The 14,417-nt window shown below is 47.3% G+C and overlaps 1 protein-coding gene across 1 annotated transcript; it reads left to right on the plus strand.

Annotated features, from left to right (window-relative positions):
• The first annotated feature begins 10,471 nt into the window (after window positions 1–10,471).
• Window positions 10,472–11,419, plus strand: LOC142831128 (olfactory receptor 52M1-like). Its single transcript, XM_075940702.1, has one exon. It carries the CDS (start codon window positions 10,472–10,474, stop codon window positions 11,417–11,419), a length of 948 nt encoding a protein of 315 aa, XP_075796817.1.
• Window positions 11,420–14,417: the final 2,998 nt, after the last annotated feature.

Consider the following 14,417-nt stretch of genomic DNA (forward strand, 5'->3'; position numbering starts at 1 on the left):
TGTTCAGTCCCAGCACTCAGACTCTCTGACTCACATCCGTGCTGACCTGACTGGTGACATGACGCTGAGCCCTCTTTTCGGAATAGGTTGCTGGACAGTCAGACAAATTTTGAGTCCTTTCATGATCTGACATTACAGTGTCAGCGTGAGAAACTGGGGGATCAATCTAGGTACAAGTCATAGAGTTGCCTCTTTTCGTTTTGCTTTAATTTGTACCATACCCTTTGGCAAAGCATTTCCACAGGCTTACTGTGAAGAAATACATCATGCTGTTTGAAATCCTCTGCCTATTGATTGGGTGACTCACGGTTGCATTATAGGCAGGAATAAATAATCTTTCCTTGACCCATTTTTACACAACCTTCATGACTTCATAGACCATCTCATATCCTCCCTGTCATCTCTTTTCCAAGTCGAAATTACACAATTTTTTAATCTCCCCTCCTGTAGTTTCTGTTCCATGCCCCCAATTCTTTTCATTTCACTTTTCACTAACATTTCCAATTCTACGATTCTTTTTTTTTTGAGAGGGGGCTTCCAGATCTCCCTGCATTGGTCCATAGTCTGACACACTAAGAACAGCTGGTTCCAATAATTTGGTGGAGGGAAGACGTGCTGGGAGCTGAGTGAAAGGTTTTCTATTTTCACAAGCTAGCCCTTTTTCTATCCACAAAGTCATCCCTTTTTCAGTCTTTTTACTCTCCTCTTCTATAGAGTCATAGAATCGTAGAGCTGGAAGAGAGCTCAGGAGGACATCAAGTGCAGCCCCCTACCCAAGGCAGGACCAATCCCAACTAAATTAACCCAGCCAGGGGTTTGTCAAGCCAAGATTTAAAAAAAACTCAAGGGATGGAGATTCCACACCTCTCCAGTAAATCAACCCCAGTGCATCCCCACCCTCCTAGGGAAATAGTTTATCCTAATATCCAACCTAGACCTTCACCACTCCAACTTGAGACTATTTCTCCTTTTCTGCCATCTGTCACAACTGAGAACAGCCTCTCTGCATCTTCTTTGGAACCTCCGTTCAGGAAGTTGAAGGCTGCTATCAAATCCCCCCCCCCCCACCACTCTTTTCTCTTCTGTAAACTAAATTATCTCTGAAGAAATCTGTTGTGCTCATATATTGCACGCAGACCAAGATGAAAAGTGACAAAAAAGAGATATGAAAACTATTAGGGTACTGGAACAGATGGCTTAAGATGAGATATTATTAAACCTGGGATTTTTTAGCTTAGGAAAGGGAAGACCAATGGGAGTATGAAAGAGATTTAGGATACGATAATGGGTTTTGAAAAAGTAAATGAGGAAGTGTCACTTACTCCTTCTCATAAGACACAAACTAGAGATCGCCTTATAGAATTAATCAACGAATGGTGTAAAACAAAGCAAAAGGAATTATTCACATGACTCTACTTGAATAAAATGGGAGATTAATCAGATGGAGACTTCTCATCTTGGAAAAGGGATGTCTAAAGGGGTCACCAGGGTGGTAAATGAAATCATGATGAGTGGAGAAAATAAATCAAAATGTGTTCTGATATCATGTGGGGTAGGGATAACTTAATGAAATAAATTATTCACACAAGTTAAGGCTGACTTGTGGAAGTCTTTCCCAGAGTATGCTCTGTAAGCCAGTACTCTCAAAGGGCTACAAAAGGGAATAGCTACATTCATGGAAGGGCCTGTCAATAGTGATTCGCAAGGATGGGCAAGGATAAGAAGCCATACTCTGTTTGCCAGAAGCTGTGAATGGGCAATGGGGGATGACTCACTGGCTGAATGTTTGTTCTGCTCATTCCTTCTGAAGCACCTTGCACTGGGCACTGTGGGATGTCAAGATACTGATCTAGAGGGACATTTCGTCTAACTCAGTAGGGCCCTTCTTATGTTCTGGTCATGCAGGAGTAAGACTGTGTTTGTATGAATCTGGGGACCTCTTCTGCAGAGGTGATTGCTGAAAATCTTGGTTGTCGATGTTATACCAAGGCCAAAACATCAGACACACCATCTCGTGGGTCAATTAATTTTTCATGTCTTCACCAAATACATGCTTACACACTATTCTTGCTATATAAAGTGAGATTTTTAACAATCAAGAGAGAGGGAAAGCAAGAGAGAAGGAGAAAAGGGGGGATTATTGGTGAAAAAACTCCCCGTGATGAATCATAGAATCATAGCTCTGGAAGGGACCTCAAGAGGTCATCAAGTCCAGTCCCCTGCCATCATAGCAGGAACAAGGACCATCTAGATCATCCCTGACAGGTGCCTGTACAACCTGCTCTTAAATATCTCCACTGATGGAGATCCTACAATTCCCGATCCTCCGGAATAAAGCCCTATTCCGGAGGATCTCTTATTCCTACTTTGAAGTAGACTGGCCCGATCTGGAAGTAGGAATAAGAGATCCTCCGGAATAGGGCTTTATTCCAGAGGATCGGGCCAGTCTAGACGCTCTTTTCCGGCTTTTCCACAAGCCGGAAAAAAGCGGCGGACATCTTTATTTAAATCCCGCGGGGGATATTTAAATTCCCCGCGGATTTCCCTATTACAAAGTTTAAAATTAGCATGCTCCTTCCGGAAAAGGGGCCAGTGTAGACGTAGCCTATGACCCCTCAAACCCTTTCTGCAGGATTCCTTCCTAGACAGTCACTTCTCAATCTGTACGTGTGAAGTGGATTGTTCTGTCCTAAGTGGAGCACTTTGCACTTGTCCTTATTGAACTTCAAAATGTTTACCTCAGACCTTTTGTCCAGTTTCTCCAGATTATATGGAATTATGACACTATGCTCCAAAGCACTTGCAACCTCTCTCATCTTGGTAACTTCTGCTAACTTCATGGGTGTACTATTCCACTATCTAAATTATTGATGAAAATAGTGAACAGAACGAGTCCTAAAACTGAATCGTCCACAACACCATTTGTTAGGCCCTTTCTGCATGACTGTGAACCATTAATAACAACTTTCCGAGAATGATTATCTGGCCAGTTATGTACCCACCATATCGTAGTTTTATTTCCCCATTTTATTGATAAGATCATGTGGATCGTATCAAACGTTTTACTAAAGTCTATGTATACCACATCTACCACTTCCCCTGCATTTCATCTATCTCAAGACTTGTCCTATCAAAGAAAACTATCAGAGTGGTTTGACATGATTTGTTCGTTACAAATTCATGCTGGCTGTTACCTATCACTTTATAATCTTCCAGATGTTTGCAGAGGAATTCCTTAATTATTTGCCCCATTATCTTTACTGACAGAAGCTAATCTGAATGGTCTGTAGCTTCCCGAGTTGTTCTCATTTCTTTTTTATAGATGGCCACTAGATTTGCCCTTTTCCAATTATCTGGGATCTCTTCCAGACTTAGGTAGGCCTGAAATAGAAAAATCAGGTTCCAAAAGCCCATTAGACAATTCCTGGGCAGCATAAACTTTTAAAAAGCACACTGAAATTGACATGGTTACAACCAAGACTAATCTAAAAATGTTCCTTTTAGATCTCTGAATGAACAGAAAACAGTCCTAGAAGAAATCATTTGTTTACGCCGTTAACCTCTGGCAAGTTGTATGTAAACAATAGACAATTACAGTCCCTATCTTCTTCTAGTTCTTTAAAAACACAGCTCTACATTACAATGCTCCAGCCTATCAACCATGGGGTGGCCCTCCTTCCCAGTCAGAGACTTTTCTAACCGTGGCCAAAGACTGAATTTGGGTCAGTTGCTTAGCCCGCTGTGGTCATGTGTCATACATCCATTTTCCAGGGCGGGATCTGTTAGCTTTAATGAACACATTCCTCAAAAGAGGGACACTGGAAAGGAAGTGCGGTTTCAGGGTGCAGTTCTAGGAAGGATGAGCTGGCGCAACTGAGGAGTGCGCCGGAGCTGAGCTGAAACCAGTCTGAGGTTCTTGGTGCTTGGCGCACAGGTCTCCACTCACAGAAGGAAGCCCTGAGTGTTGTTCAGTGTGGAAGCCCCACGCGCAGCTGTCAGGTGGGTTTCCAGCGACGGGAGGTTGGGCTCTTCACATTGCTTCACAACCGTGTGACCGCCTGTCCCCTGGGCCTGACAGGATCTGTCCGTTCCATGCCCCCAAGATGTGCACAGATGAGAGAGACTTTCTTGGCGTGAGGGAGGGATCAATGTTATGGCAGGAACATACGGATTCCTGGGTTCTTTCTCTCATCCTCCTGTTCACCCTCTCTATGACCTTGGGAAACTCAAGCTTCCCAGTGCCTCAGTTTACCTATCTCTATATTGACAGTGTGATCCTAGTGACGATCCTTTACCAGAGCTTTTGAAGACCTTCCATAAAGGTGCGGCAAAGGGGGATGGTAGTTACTGCTCTTCAATGTCACACGGCCAACCCCATGCACCTGCAGAAAGTTTTCAAGTTTCCCCTCAGTGACCTGTCTCCAGACCTGTCTTAGTTTGGTCCCTCCTGGCCCTTTACAGGGCATCAGGCCTTTGGAAGAACTGGGCCGCAGCTCTCTTCCTAATTAACCACAAAATAGAAATCTACACAAATACACAGATCAGCCCAGAGCCCAATGGATCTCATCTCCCTTTGGGAAGGCCTCTTAATTACTGTTTACTGCTCACCCTGGAAAAATAGCCAGCTCATAAACAGGCTGGTTTCCTGCCTTTTTTGAGTCCAGAATCCACGTCTCCCCTGGAGTCAGAGCCAACCCCACTGGGACTGCCCAGAGCTGTGATATAACCAGTGCACAACCTTGTGTCGGCTCCTGGCATGGGATGCCGCTGCAGACGCTGGGCTGAGAGAGGTGGGGATGCGGCTGCCTGGGGGGATTCCCAGGGAAGACACGTCCCTCTCAGCACTCACAGGTACCGTCTCGAGCTGAGGAGCTCCCCTGCTCCATAACCCCAGTGCAACATGGATGTGATAGGATAGAGAGTCAGTCTGTGATGCTTTTTGCTCTGCAGAGCCACCAAACATCCCAAGTACCTTCCTCCAGAGGTGAGATTTTTCTAGAACCACAGGCAAAAATGTCCCATATGGCGGGGCCCTCAGGCTGGCTGGTTGCCTCCAACCCTGAGGTGGCTCCGTTTCAGCGCCACAGGGGATCCCTCAGGATAAAAGATGTTAAGAGAGGCACAACACAAGGCCAGTTCAGAGTCAGTGACCCAGACTTTCCTCAGGCCACACTGAGGCAAAACCACCCTCGGAGCAAGAATTGAGGGAAAAAATCCCGTAAGCCAGATGTGGGTTAATGCACAGAGCCTGGCACCTCCTCCTCTTGCGTGGGAGTCCCGTAGGTGCTGTTACCCCCATCTATGTGCTTTGATGCGTGGAGGTGTAGGGATCCTCACTGGACAGTTATCACTGAAAACAACAATGGGCAAGATGTCTTGTTTCCTTCTTGGCAACTGTTTGGCTGAAACGTTTTGGCCTGAGACAGAGACGAGGGAAGGGAAAATTGCGGTCTAAATATTTAAAGTTTGGAAAACCTATAAGCAATTGTAAACGAGCTGTCCTTACGAAGGTGTCAGGATGCCCACAGTTAATTCTCTTCTTCCGGTGCCCCTCAACAGCCAATCCACTTCTTAATCCCATTCCCCTTGGCTCTTTGCTCTTATTACGTCTGTGACAAGGAGTTCCACGGGCCAATGAGGGATTAGGGCAACTGTCCTCTTTTCACTGTGTTATTTGTTCTGACCTTCCACGTAACAGAAGCATGTTCCCTGGTTGGCGTCTGGTGAGACACAGGGAATATAAAAGTGGAATTCGATTTTCTTTATTGATCGATTCATGGGATTGAAGGGGAAAAGGAGCCATTATATCATCCAGTCGGACCCCCTGCAGAATACACACCAGTGATTTTAGCCAGGTACCCCTGTAACAAGCTCTGTGACTGGACACAGCACTTTAGCCGAGGCCTACCCAATGTAACCCTGAGCAGTCCTGTCCCAGCTGTGACCTGTATGGCTGGCTGCTGTTCATGCAACCCGAAACTGCGTTTTCTTTTTCTGGACATCAGCTAAAAATCCCCCCTCACACTCCCAAGAGGTGTAGCTATAGCGGGTACCATCTGGACAGGTAGCATGAGGTTAATGGACGAATCTTTTCACCCGCTTAGCCGCCATCTCTGGGGGAGGTGGGTGATCCATGCTGAGGGGAGCCCTGAAGTCAGTGTCCGTTGTATTTACACTGCAAGGCTACAGCCGAGCTGCTGTGCCTCACACGTCTAATCGAGGCCTTAGGCAGACACATCCTGTCTGGACCTGCAGAGATGGGGAGCTGAAGCATCCCCTATTGGCAGTGTGTCCCGGTGGCTACTCACCTTCAGAGCTAAAACTTCGACCCTTATTATCGCCCAGGAATATGTCCGACTTCAGCTTTCAGTCCACGGACCTCACTCAGCTTTTCCCGTGAGGGCCCCTGAGTGTCTCCCAGTGAAATTCTTGGCTTGGTCGTCAGTTAAGTGTCTCTCAGCCAGGCATCATCTTCCACCTCCCATTGATTTTGTGGCTCTTTTCTGCAACTGCCCAATATTTCAATATCCTTCGTGAAACGTGAAGCCCAGGAGTGACGCTGAACCTTGTCCGTTCCTCCAGTGTCGTGTGCAGAGGCAAAAGTGTTTGGGGAGCAGGGCTCATGCCAACACAATCTTTCCATAGAGTTAAATCCATCGTTATTGTCCTAGAGCCAGAGTGGCACGTCCCACCTCACACGAGGACTCTTTATGAGGCAAGGCTGACAGTTCTATGCCTGGGTTTTTTATTTACTTCCAGGTCATTCATGAAAATATCAAAGTTTCTCAGGGTTCAAGGTGAGCTCTGGAGATCCCCACTGTAAACATCCACATTGGCCGATCTGCCAGCCGGCGGGGGCTAAGTCTGTGTGCCACTTGCTTACTGCTGTTGTGTAGGGTTCATATTTAACAGGTCTCGTTCCCAGTACTAAATCACATGCCTCAGTGAAATCATACTTGATTACATCTGAGCGGTTACCTTAATCAACCGTATGTGCTCTCTCCTTGAGGAAAGAAATCAGATTGATACGACAAGATAGGGGTCTTCAAAAACTCTGTGGTTGCCTGACATTCATTATAATCCTAGAAATGTATTTTCAACTGATTCCATAACAACCTTTCCATTCTTTCCTAACCTTGGGAAATTTTTTTTGAAAATTCCATTTTTATAGACTTGATGTTTATCCCAGTATTGGGTCCCCACCCTTTGTTTTCTCCCTGCTTTTTCCTGGCTTCCTACTCCTTCTTCCAAGTGGGCTGTGGGATTGATTTGTCCATTCGTGACTCCTCTTCAGAACTTTAAATTCTCTTGCAGATGTGGTTTAATAGCCCCTTCGGATGCTGATGGACAGGAAAATATTTCCTCACCTCATGTGCTAGTTGTGTCTCATACTGCTTCCTTCCCATCCCAACACAAAGCTATGAACTGATCGCATCTAGGTTTTCAGCAACATTTACAGGTTTTCTTTCTCTGGCTGAGGATCATCTTAAACTTCTCCTAGGATTTGTTTTCTTCTTAATATAGTTCCTAGCCTGCTTAGTGTGTTACATGGCTCTGCCAAGGTTTATTCCAGGTTCTCTTTAACATCCCTTATGATAACATCCCATTTCTATTGCTTGCGTTCAATATTTCCCCTTCCTCTGTTATGTGTTGCTTTCCTGCTCCCCACCTTCTACCATTTGCTGCCTTCCTTTTCCCAATGACCTGTATTTTAAGCCAAAGTCTGTTTTGGGACTGACTCTGTTCAATATCTTCATCAACGATTTAGCTATTGGTATAGAAAATACGCTTAATAAATTTGTAGATGATACCAAGCTGGGAGGGATTGCAACTAATCTGGAGGATAGGGTCATAATTCAAATGACCTGGACAAATTGGAGAAATGGTCTGAGATATATAGGATGAAGTTTAATAAAGACAAATGCAAAGTGCTCCACTTAGGACTGAACAATCAGTTTCATACATACAGAATGGGAAGCGACTGTCTGGGAAGGAGAACGGCAGAAAGGGATCTAGGGGTTATAGGGGACCACAAGCTGAATATGAGTCAGCAGTGTGATGCTGTTGCCAAAAAATCAAACATGATTCTGGGATGCATTAACAGGTGTGTTGTCAACAAGACATGAGAAGTCATTCTTCCGCTCTACTCTGTGCTGATTAGTCCTCAATTGGAGTACTGTTTTCAGTTCTGGGTACCAGAAGAGGGTCCAGAGACGAGCAACGAGAATGATTAAAGGTCTAGAGAACATGATCTATGAAGAAAGGCTGAAAGAATTGGGTTTGTTTAGTTTTGAAAAGAGAAGATTAAAGGGGGACATGATAGCTGTTTTCAGGTATCTAAAAAGGTGTCATAAGAAGGAGGGAGAAAACTTGTTCATCTTGGCCTCTGAGGATAGAACAAGAAGCAATGGGCTTAGACTGCAGCAAGGGAGGTTTAGGTTGGACATTAGGAAAAAGTTCCTAACTCTCAGGGTGGTCAAACACTGGAATAAATTGCCCAGGAAAGTTGTAGAATCTCCATCTGTGGAGTATTTAGGAGTAGGTTAGATAAATGTCTATCAGGGATGGTCTAGACAGTATTTGTTCCTGCCATGAGGGTAGGGGACTGGACTCGATGACCTCTCGAGATCCCTTCCAGTCCTAGTGTTCTATGATTCTATGAAGTTATTCACTTGCTTCACTGAGGAATCATGAATTTTATCCGTCTCAGAAGTTCCTGTGAAGAAATCCCAGTTTTCATTCCACCTTTTTGTGTCTCAATCCAGGGTTGGGGATCTAAGGCCCAGAAGCAAGATGTGACCCTCAGCTTGCCTGGATCTGGCCCCTGGGTCTCAGGGCTTCTCCTCACAGCCTTGGTGAACCCGCACTGACTCTCCAGCCTTCACTGCCTCTGTCTGGAGTGATTTTTCTCTTGCCAGCAGCCCCTGACCCAAGGAAGGTTCCTCACCCCCCGCTCTTAAGGTTTCCTCTCAATCTCTTTTACTCACCCATTGGTGTAGCATTGGGGAACTGGCATTTCTAGAGCACTGTCTATTACAAAGGGGAGGCGCTGCAAGGATTTGGCAAGTGGCCGAGGGCCGCACTCTTCCATGGTATGAATGGAGGAGCTGTGGGGGGCTGGGATGGGGGCTGGGTGCAGAAGGGAGCTTGGGGCAAGGGAGGGAGTTTGGGTGCAGGAGGCAGCTGTAACCTGGGGCACTGGACTGAGGTGCAGGAGGTTGGCTTGTGACCCAGGACAGAAGGGAGTTCAGGGATTTGGGTTGTGAGCTAGGGCAGGATAATCTGGCTACAGGAGGGTGGGGCAGAGCATTTGGGAATGTGGAGTGGGGGGCAGAGGATTGGGGAAGGGAGGGGCTGGAGTGTCAGAGGCAGGGTCTGCCCAGGAGACTTATCAGGCAGCAGCCCGTTCCTAACCTGCCCTTGCACTGGCTGCAGCCCCTTGTGCTTCCTGGCTGCCTGTTATTGAAACAGGCGCTTCCTTTGGCCAGTTTGTGCCCAGAAACCAGCCAATGAGAATGTGCTTGGGGTGGGAGGAGCCCTAAAGGTTTCCCCCACCCCCTCCAGACTCGTAGTTTTCAAAGAAAACCCGCCCTGCAGCCACATTTCTAAGGGGTGTGCGAGTGGGACGAGGGAAGCAGGGAGCCTGCCTTGGGCTCCCTGCAGCATCCGCTGGCTGGATCTGCTGAGTTAGCCAGCAGGATCCATCCCATGGGCCATATTTTGCTCTGGCCTGGTCCACAGATATTACAGCGGGGGAACATTTCACTCTTTGTCTATTTGAATGGCGTAAGTTCCCTTATTGTCGTCTCCACTATCGTGTACATGTCCATTATACCTTCTTTCTAGTCAACAGCGACAGCGTTAGGCATCCACCTAAGGTCCCTTGGTTTTGTCCACTGCACTGACAGAGCAGGTGGGTCCATGGAGCTGCTGTCAATGACGTCAGCCCTTCTCTTTGAGTTGGGCTCTAGCTGGGATGTTTCCCTTGGCCCATGTCTTGGTAAAGTCGTTTTGATTATTTTCCACTCTCCGATGCTGAGCATGTCAGATAATGGGGGACTGTGTACAGCAGGGGCTCCACAGCGTGGATGTATTGCATTGAGGAACCACGACTGAGAACCACTAAGCAAACACTTGCTACCTGATGGTGCTTACAAAGGAGATAAATTACTGACACATGGAGCTCCAGAAATACGGTCGGGGCCTTAGTAGGTTTAACTGGTCATAATTCCTTTGTTTGAATAACAAAAATGTCATTTTCAGTGAGTGAGGAGCGACCAATCTATTTCCCCAGAGAGAACATTCTCCCATAGTGCATGGAGTGTCTCATACTGACATTGTGTCTCCATCCAGGTATTTGTATTGCAACCATCACCTGGGACACTGGGCACAAACCGGAAGTCAGGGGAACATAAGGTATTTGAAGGAGACTCCATTCTGCTTCAGCGTTGGCAGCCAGCTCCTGGACTCCATGGCAGATTCTAACACAACCGACTTCACCAACCCCTCCATCTTCATCCTGCTGGGCATCCCTGGCCTGGAGGCGGCCCATGGCTGGATCTCCATCCCCTTCTGTGTCTTGTACATTATAACCATCTTGGAGAACATCACCATTCTATACATCGTGAAGAAGGAGCCGAGCCTCCATGAGCCCATGTACTATTTCCTCTGCATGCTGGCTGTCACCGACCTGTTCCTGTGCACGTCCATTGTGCCCAAAACACTGAGCATCTTCTGGTTCAATTCTAGAGAGATCGATTTTGGATCTTGTTTCACCCAGCTGTACCTCATTCACTGCTTTTTAGTGATAGAGTCTGGGATCTTCGTGGCCATGGCTTTTGATCGCTACGTGGCCATCTGTAATCCCCTGAGACATTCCAGCATCCTGACAAATTCAATTATGGCCAAGATCTGCGTGGCCGTGGTGCTGCGCGGCTTCATGCTCATACTTCCCATTCCCATCATGGGGAGTCGGTGGCCATACTGCAGGAGCAACATCATCCCCCACTCGTACTGCAAGCACTTTTCTGTGGTGTCCCTGGCCTGTGCCGACTTCCGCCCCAGTAGTTACTACAGCGTCTCTATGGTAATCCTTGTGCCCAGTGTGGATGGGTTTTTCATTGCTGTGTCCTACACCCAGATCCTCAGGGCCATCTTCCGACTGCCCACGAAGGACGCTCGGCTCAAGGCATTTGGGACCTGTGGGTCTCATCTCTGCGCCCTCTCAGCCTTGTACATCCCAGATCTCTTTGTCTCCCTCATGCAGAGGATTGGTTCTTATGTGCCACTGCCTGTGCTCAGCCTCATGGCCAATGTATACCTCCTGGTGCCTCCCCTGCTACACCCGATCATCTATGGGGTGAGGACAAAGCAAATCCGGGACAGGGTGCTCTGGCTAGTTACTCGTAAAAGGGCCTAGTGTTCACTTTTGGCACTCAGACTCTTCGACTCACATCCGTACTGATCTGACTGGTGACATGATGCTGAGCCCTCTTTCCTGAATTGTTTCCTGGACAGTCAGACAAATCTGGAGTCCTTTCATGACCTGACGTTACAGAGTCAGCATGAGGAACTGGGGGATCAGTCATTGACTTGCCTCCTTTCCTACTACCTGAAATTGTTCCTGACTCTTTGGGAAACGTTTCCATAGGCTAACTGTGAAGAAATACCTCATGCTGTTTGTTTGATATCCTCTGCCTATTGATTGGGTGACCTCCAGTTGTGTTATAGGAAGGAATAAATGACATTTTATTGTCCCATTTTTACACAACCTTCATGACTTCATAGACCATCTCATATTCTCCCAGTCATCTCTTTTCCAAGTGGAAATGACACAATCTTTTAATCTCCCCTCCTGTAGGTGCTGTTCTATACCCCTAATTTAATCATTTCACTTTTCACTAACATTTCCAATTCTACAATGCATATTTTTTGAGAGGGGGCTACCAGGTCTCCATGCATTGGTCCATACTGTGACACACTAAGGACAGCTGGCTCCCATAATTTGCTGGAGCTGAGTGAATGTTTTTCTATTTCCACAACCTAGCCATTTTTCTATCCACCAAGTCATCTCTTTTTCAGTCTGAAAAGACACAATCTTTTTACTCTCTCCTTGTATAGAATTATAGAGCGGAAAGAGACCTCAGGAGGTCGTTAAGTGCAGCCTCTACCCAAGGCAGGACCATTCCCAACTACAGCAACCCAACCAGGGCTTTGTAAAGCCAAGACTTAAAAAACTGTAGGGATGGAGATTCCACCACCTCCATAGGGAATAGATCCCAGTGCTTTCCCACCCTCCAGGGAAATAGTTTGTGCTAATATCCAACCTAGACCTCCCCCTCTACAATTTGAGACTATTGCTCTTTGTTCTGCCGTCCGTCACCACTCAGAACAGCCTCTCTCCATCCTCTCTGGAACCTCTCTTCAAGAAGTTGAAGTCTCCTATGAAATCCCCCCTCACTCTTCTCTTCTGTAGACTAAATTGTCTCTGCAGAAATCTATGTTGTGGCCATATATTGCAAGCAGAACATCCAATTGAAAAGGGGACCTGGCAGTGCACAGTAGACCCTGTTCATCTGGGTTTGTCTCCTATCCGTGGGCAGGCTCCTTGTCAGGCTGCAGCAGCTTCTGTCCCGGCCCTGAGCAGAGGGGCCATTTAGTGGGGTCAAGGGGGCTGTAGGCCCTGAAGTTTCATACCTGAGCCTGCTTCCAGTGCAAGTCCTAGACACAGATTCCTCTTCCCTAAAACACAGTCCAGGGCTCTCCATGGGTGCACTATCACTGTGACCGCTTGGAGGGAGGCCCAGGGGCTGTCACTGGTCCAGGAGGAAGGTTGGTGGTGCTGAGGACAGCTCCCTACCTTGTTCTTTAGAGGTGGGGTCAGGCCCGTCCATCAGGTCATAGATCAAGTCTATGTGGTGAGCCTGCTCCGTGGCAAGCTAATGGGAATTGGGTTGGGGGGGTGCCTGTGGGCAAGGGCAGTGCATGGACTAGCACTAGCCACGGAGGGAAGAGCTGCCACAGTTCCTAAAATTTCTTCAAAAGTAAATGCCACCCAACGTCCTTACCCCTCCTGCTCTCCAACCCTCAGTCTGAATTCCCTTCCTACAGCCTCACTCGGGTGCTGTGCGTCAGGAGAGCGACACCCCGAGATACCCAGGCATCTCCTGGGTCATCCACACAGCTGCAGGAGGCCCGGTGTCCACAGGAAGTCGCAGAATCCACACATTCTGTGAACTCTGTGGCAAACCGGCAGCCTCAGTGATGAGCCTCAGCTTCTTGCATCGGCCCGTAAGAAGAGGGGCTACACAGCCAATCAACATGTCGACTCTTGTTCGGGCAGCCCCTCAGGGCAAGGGAGAGCCGTATAAGTACACAAAGTGCTGCTCAGAGCAGAGCTCAGTATCTCCCTAGAGCGCCAGAGAGGAGGACTTGCTGCTGGGAGCGTCTCTCAGATAGGCCAGTGCTGTGCATGGTTGTGGGCATGAGAAGGGAGCTGACTGGCTGAACGACTCGAAGCTCAGATCCAAGGATGGATGGTGGAATTCTTCATTTAGCCCCATCTCCTGCATTTTCTTTATTTCCAAGGATAGCAGCTGAAGACAGCCCAACGTGGTGGGTCTCTGTGCCTGAAGGGCTAACCCATAGTCCCCAAAAAATGGAGCCTGGGGTTCAATTCCTTTCCCCCCCCTTTTCTCCAGAGGTCATCAAGTCTACTCCCCTACACTCATGGCAGGACCAAGGACTGTCTAGACTATTCCTGGCAGGAGTTTGTCCACAAGCCCTTGAAAATCTCCAACCACAGCGATTCCACAACCTTCCCAGGCTATTAATTCCAGTGTTAAGCACCCTGACAATTGGAGGTTTTGTGTAATATTCAACTGAAACCTCCTTGACTGCTATTTAATCACATTGGTTCTCATTATAGCCTTGGAGGTTATGGAGAATAATCTTTTTGCCCTCTTCCTTGTAACAGCATTGGAGATACTTGAAAACTTGTATCATGTCCCCTCTCTTTCTTCTCTTTTCCACACTAACCAAACCAAATGGTTTCAATCTTCCCTTAGAGGCCACGTTTTCTACACCGTTCATCATTTTTCTTGCTCTTTTCTTGACTTTCTCCCATTTGTCCAGGTGTGGCGTCCAGAACTGGAAAAGAATCCTCCAGCTGAGGCCTGATCTGTACGGAGAGGAGTAGAAGAATGACTTAGGATGCCTTGCTCACAACACCCCTGTTAATCCAGCCTGGAATGTTGTGTCATTCTTTTGTAGCAGCGTCACACTGTTCGCTCATAGGAAGCTTGTGGGCCACTCTGAATCCCAGCACCCTTTCTGCAATCCTCCTCCCTAGACAATCGCTTCCCATTTTGCATGTGTGTAATAGATTTTTTTCCTCCTATGTGGAGTACCTGGGATTT

Source organism: Pelodiscus sinensis, chromosome 1 (assembly GCF_049634645.1).
Source record: "Pelodiscus sinensis isolate JC-2024 chromosome 1, ASM4963464v1, whole genome shotgun sequence".
Lineage (NCBI taxonomy): Eukaryota > Metazoa > Chordata > Testudines > Trionychidae > Pelodiscus > Pelodiscus sinensis.

Excerpts from the sequence above, each read along its gene's own strand:
- LOC142831128 (XM_075940702.1), top strand. The coding sequence starts at position 10,472 with ATGGCAGATTCTAACACAACCGACTTCACCAACCCCTCCATCTTCATC.